This window comes from Trifolium pratense, linkage group LG3 (genome assembly GCF_020283565.1).
Source record: "Trifolium pratense cultivar HEN17-A07 linkage group LG3, ARS_RC_1.1, whole genome shotgun sequence".
NCBI classification, from domain to species: domain Eukaryota; kingdom Viridiplantae; phylum Streptophyta; class Magnoliopsida; order Fabales; family Fabaceae; genus Trifolium; species Trifolium pratense.
This window is the reverse complement of record NC_060061.1, coordinates 25075609-25080638: the sequence shown is the minus strand read 5'-3', so window position 1 is coordinate 25080638 and position 5030 is coordinate 25075609. Positions and strand designations below refer to the sequence as shown.

At 29.2% G+C, this 5030-nt stretch overlaps 1 protein-coding gene across 1 annotated transcript; it reads right to left on the bottom strand.

Moving 5' to 3' along the window:
* Positions 1-266: 266 nt before the first annotated feature.
* On the bottom strand, positions 267-2555 carry LOC123917586 (expansin-like A3). Its single transcript, XM_045969347.1, has 5 exons — positions 2341-2555; positions 2127-2236; positions 1707-1885; positions 814-946; positions 267-690 (listed from the first exon to the last, which is right to left on the bottom strand). Exons 1-5 carry the CDS (start codon positions 2453-2455, stop codon positions 445-447), a joined length of 783 nt encoding a protein of 260 aa, XP_045825303.1. The 5' UTR covers positions 2456-2555; the 3' UTR covers positions 267-444.
* Between the last annotated feature and the right edge of the window lie 2475 nt (positions 2556-5030).

Here is a 5030-nt window from a genome sequence, read left to right as displayed (position 1 = left end):
AAAAAAAAAAAAACTGTCAAAGAAAATACAAATTTTAATTTTTGTTTTATATTTAAAATAATGATTTTGACCATTCTTTTCGAACAATTACCAATATCTTGAATGTATGAGTGGGAGTATCGGTTATAACATTGTTAAAACATAACGACAAAATTCCCTATTTTATTAATAAATTGAGAAAAAAATGTTTTCATTTTTGTATAAAAAATGAGAAATGAATATTATTTTGAAAAGCAAAGAATATACATAGTAATGAAATTGAGTAGTTACAACAGAGAACTCTTTAATTTTATTAAGATATAATAATTCCTGGGTATTACATGAGTTGGTTTGTAAGCCCTATAATACACAGTATGATAAAAATTAAAGCCACCTAAAATCTATAATGTATATATATATGTTATGTGAGTAATTCAATTCAGCATATGAGTTTCTCCTAAATCATCATGACCATGTATCATCATCACATGTTGAACAACCCTCTTGTGCAATATCTGTAATCTGAACATCAGAATCATATATCACTCCATTTTTCCAATCAGCTGGAAGCACTTTTTTTGCCCAAATCCATTTTCCATCATATCCTGCTGTAACCACTAACCTAAGTTGCAATGCTCCTTGTGGAACCCTACTTGTGTCCCACACTGCCCCATGATTTCTACTCATGTATGTCCATTGTGACGATCCAACCTAGTAGTAATTAATAAGTCGGAAAAAATTAGTTATAAATTTTTTAAATCAAATAAAAACACTTCATGATGTTGAATTATTTTTAGCTTATATATTAATGTGTAACATATAATAAATATATACCTGAGCTACATCAACACCTACTATCTCTGTTTGACCACCTTGATACAAAAATTTAATTGCTAAATAATTTGATTTTTTGCTTGATTCTTCAACACGAACTGCCAAATTTTGTTTTTTGTACTCACAAGGTACTCTGCAACATTAAAACCCACGTGGGATGAATAAATCAGTGTTCAGCAAAAAATATATAGAGGCTAAAGTTCAAATCATGGACACTCCATTTGATTATCTAACCAAAAAAAGATAAAAGATAAATAAATATATGAATTTGAGTCCACAAAGTTAGCTTAGTTGGTAAGACATCATATTATATATGTAGAGACTATGATATGAATTCAGACACATCACTTATTCACTTTGAAGGTAAAGTTTCTAATCAATAGACTATTTTTTTAAAAAAAAATTGAATTTAGTGCTCCTTGTCTAAATTGAAGCCATTATAAAATTAATCATGGCTTCACATCTGATGCTTGCACAGTTGCACAGACATAAATAAATATCTGACATTATAACATTAGTACATTACATTATTATGCACTACATTATAGTGCAGATTAGACCGTTACTATTATTATTGTGTTACATATATTGTCTTATAGATTCATATATTTGGTTACTTTTTGTACCAAAAAAATATATATTTGGTTACTTTCAAAAAAAATGGTTCATATATTTGGTACACATTGGTGTTATGTTTTCAAAGTGGGCCGGTGGAAATGTCCACTAGATAGGTGGGTAGTGGAGCCTACTAAAAATGTGGCATATCATATATCAAGAATATAGAAAAAAAACAAAAGCTCCTCCTAACATTAACAAAAGAAAAAAAAAGCTAAATCTATCTAGAAACAACTTATAACTAAAGTAAAGCAAAAAAAGTGGTTTAAGTATCTTACTTTTTGTATTCAATGTCAACAATGCCAAGCTTCAAAATTTGTTGGCTCATATCTTTTTGAGCCATGGCAGAGAAAGCTCTACTACTTAGAACAAAATCAGTTTGATTATTGTGATTAAGATCAGTTAATACCACTCTTGTACCTTCTTTTGTGCATAGTGCTTGGTTCTTGCATCTTACCTGCAACAAATTGCTCATTAATTTCAGGAAAATAAAATGTTCATGACATCAACAAAATTTTTTAAAAATATAATTAATTTGTTCAAATGTCATATTTTCATCATAGTTTTAAATTGCGGCCACAGATCCTGGTGACTTATTACATTGAATCCACAATTATGGCCTCAGAATAATACATTGACGACTGCAACTGCAATTTAAAACTAAATAAAAAATTTAATGTGATGATTTGTGTACAAACCTGAAAACAAGCACCACAACCAGCTCCGTCATGGAAAATTGAAGAAACACCAGCTGCTATGTGTCCACCACTAAAGTCAAGTGCTAAAGAACCATAGCCACATGCTCCAGCTACATATAAAAAAAAAAAAACAATTAGTAACAAAATAATTTTATAAATTTATTTATGAATGAGAGATGAAAAATGAAACATATTATTAATGAATGATTGTTACATGAAAGAGATGAAGCTTTGTTGAAATAAGAAGCTTTGGACTGGTGTAAGCAACGATCACAAGCAGTGGCAGATGAAGCAAGAAAGAAAAAGAAGAAGCAAAGAAAAAAAGCCATATATGGTTTTATGATTTTGAAGATTAATGAGAAGAAGGGTAAGTACAAAACATAGTTGACAAAGGAAAAGGAGAAGAGGGTGATTTATATATAGAGAAGAAAAATAAAGTATAGACTATAGAATATTAAATATATATTATAACAGGTAAGCATTAGTTTTCAAAAAAGGCAATTTTATCGTTTGGAAAGAAAAAAATAAGAAATTTTATTGTTGGATAAGAATGAGTGAAAGGGACACGGTTTTGGTGAGTCACTGAATACCAAAGATTGGGTGAGTTTTGTTAGTACACTCACCGACCTCTGTGTTGCACAATAGCTGTGTGTTGGTTGTGACAACTTATTTCCTATTGAGGTTAGAGTTTAGCCGTGTGGTATTGGAAGACATTTAAGTGCGTTTACCGATTTTTAGGTTGATGTGCTATGATGAAATCTGATATTTTTATAGTTGGTTTGGTGGTGATTTGTGCTGAATATGGTAAAAATGATCATGGTTCGATTCCTGCAATTGTGATTGGGAGGGAGAGGACTTAAACCACTTAATATCATAATTAATTCCAAACCAGATTAAACTGGTGGTGAAAAGCAAAAAAAAAAAATAGTATTGATACGATATTTAATTTAAGTGGTTAATGAGATTCTGAAGATAAATTTTTTAGGAAAATTTAAATTTTGAATTTTTTTTAATTTTACCACCAGTATCTGATTCAGTAAATTGCTTAATTTGATACGAATATCAATTCTAATATAAATTTTAATTAAATTTATTTATTTTACGGTCCAATTTTAAATTATCAAATGTTCAAAATTAGAGTTAACAAAAATAAAACTTGGCATTGATTCATGTGTTGTATTTTGGTGGCTAATGTTATTCGCACTCTTGGAAGGCTATCTAAGGAAAATATATGATTGATGAGTTTAGATTGCAAAATATATTGTATTCCGCTTAGTTCAATTGACAGCGACATCGCATAATATGTACAGTGTAAGAGTTGATGTTCGAATCTCGGACACTTCACTTATTCACATAGATTTCAAAATATACTCCCTTCGTCCCAATATATTAGACTTATTTTGACTAAATGTACTATTCATTTATCTTGTTTTGACAGTATTTTTTTAATAACATATAGATGTAAATATTACTTCCTCCGGTCCTTTTTATAAGTAATATTTTGGGAAAAAAATTTGATCATTTTTATAAGAAACTGTGATCAATTTTTAAATGTTTTAAATGCTTAATTTCACTTATGTCCTTATTTATTATGAGAGAGAATCTTAAAAATAAGTAAGGTAGTTGAATTAAGAGTAATTAAATAAGGGTATACATGAAATACATTTAAATTTATAAGAGTATTAAATGAAAATAACTATGTAAAATGTGTTTTTTTGGTCTGTGTAATTTTTTCAATGTGTTCCTTATAAAAAGGACTAGAGGGAGTAACATATGAGATCTTGTTTGATTTTTTTTTATGAGTATTTTCAAAATATCAAGTTTTTATAATTTTTACAAATAGACAATTGAAGATATTAATTATCAAAATTGTGCATTGACATACATGCAGTGGTCAACTAGGTCTTATATTTTGGGACGGAGAGAGTAGTAAATAACTCAATTAGGGAAAATTTAATATATAATATTCAATTATGGAAAAGTTAAAATATACTGTAATATTTAAGTTTTTTTTATTACAAAAAGAGGACAGAGCCCAAAAAAAAACTAGAACACTGCGCGAACACTCCAAGGCATGTAAGCGCTGGATACATCATAAAAAAATGAGTCTATGGAGTTCTCTAGGAGGACTCCCTAAAACCATCAAATCAAAAGAGTTCAAAGTTAGACTGAAATTACCTAACCAATCAGTTGATCTGTTTCCTTCTCGCCATGTATGGTAAACTTAACATGCCAATTCATGTTCTTGAGATCACAAATACACTTGATCAAAGTAGGAATATTTCTGTTAACATTGCAGTTTCCTATTACCATGTCGACCAATATCTTCGAATCACTTTCTACTTGAAGATGGATAATTCTTTGTCTATGAGCTAAATTCATTCTGATGTACTGTAATATTCTAAAAAGAACAAAAACAAATATAATATGTAAGATGTTTTATAAAGAATTACCTTTGTAATACATGAATAGACAAGTGTTAGAAAAACTCTATTTTCAACATTATCTTTTAACACTTTTTTTAGTTGGTTGAAATTAATGTAAATTCTTTGCTTTGAAAAAAAGTCTTTTCTTCATAGAGTAGGGAGATTCACTTGAATTTTATTTAAGAGAATAAGTATTAGAGAAAGTATTCAAAAGATAATGTTGTTAACATTCATCTGTAATAAATTAACAATTTAGAGATCGATATATTATATGAAATTAGAACACACTTACTTGATAATCATAATCACAAACCATTGTTACCGGAAGCGCACCAATATCGAAAACATCGATATACTAGACAAGGTCTTCCTCTGCCTATCACATGCTCCAGTCTTTGAGGTCTTTGATGGGGAAGACAACAAATGAGCGTTCGCTTGACAACGTGACGACAAAAGGGACCTAGCCTATCTATTTATA

Excerpts from the sequence above, each read along its gene's own strand:
- LOC123917586 (XM_045969347.1), bottom strand. The coding sequence starts at position 2,455 with ATGGCTTTTTTTCTTTGCTTCTTCTTTTTCTTTCTTGCTTCATCTGCC. Across the intron at positions 2,237-2,340 it reads CAAAGCTTCATCTCTTTCAT|CTGGAGCATGTGGCTATGGT; the intron begins GTAACAATCATT and ends TTTTATATGTAG. Across the intron at positions 1,886-2,126 it reads GTTGTGGTGCTTGTTTTCAG|GTAAGATGCAAGAACCAAGC; the intron begins GTTTGTACACAA and ends AATTTGTTGCAG.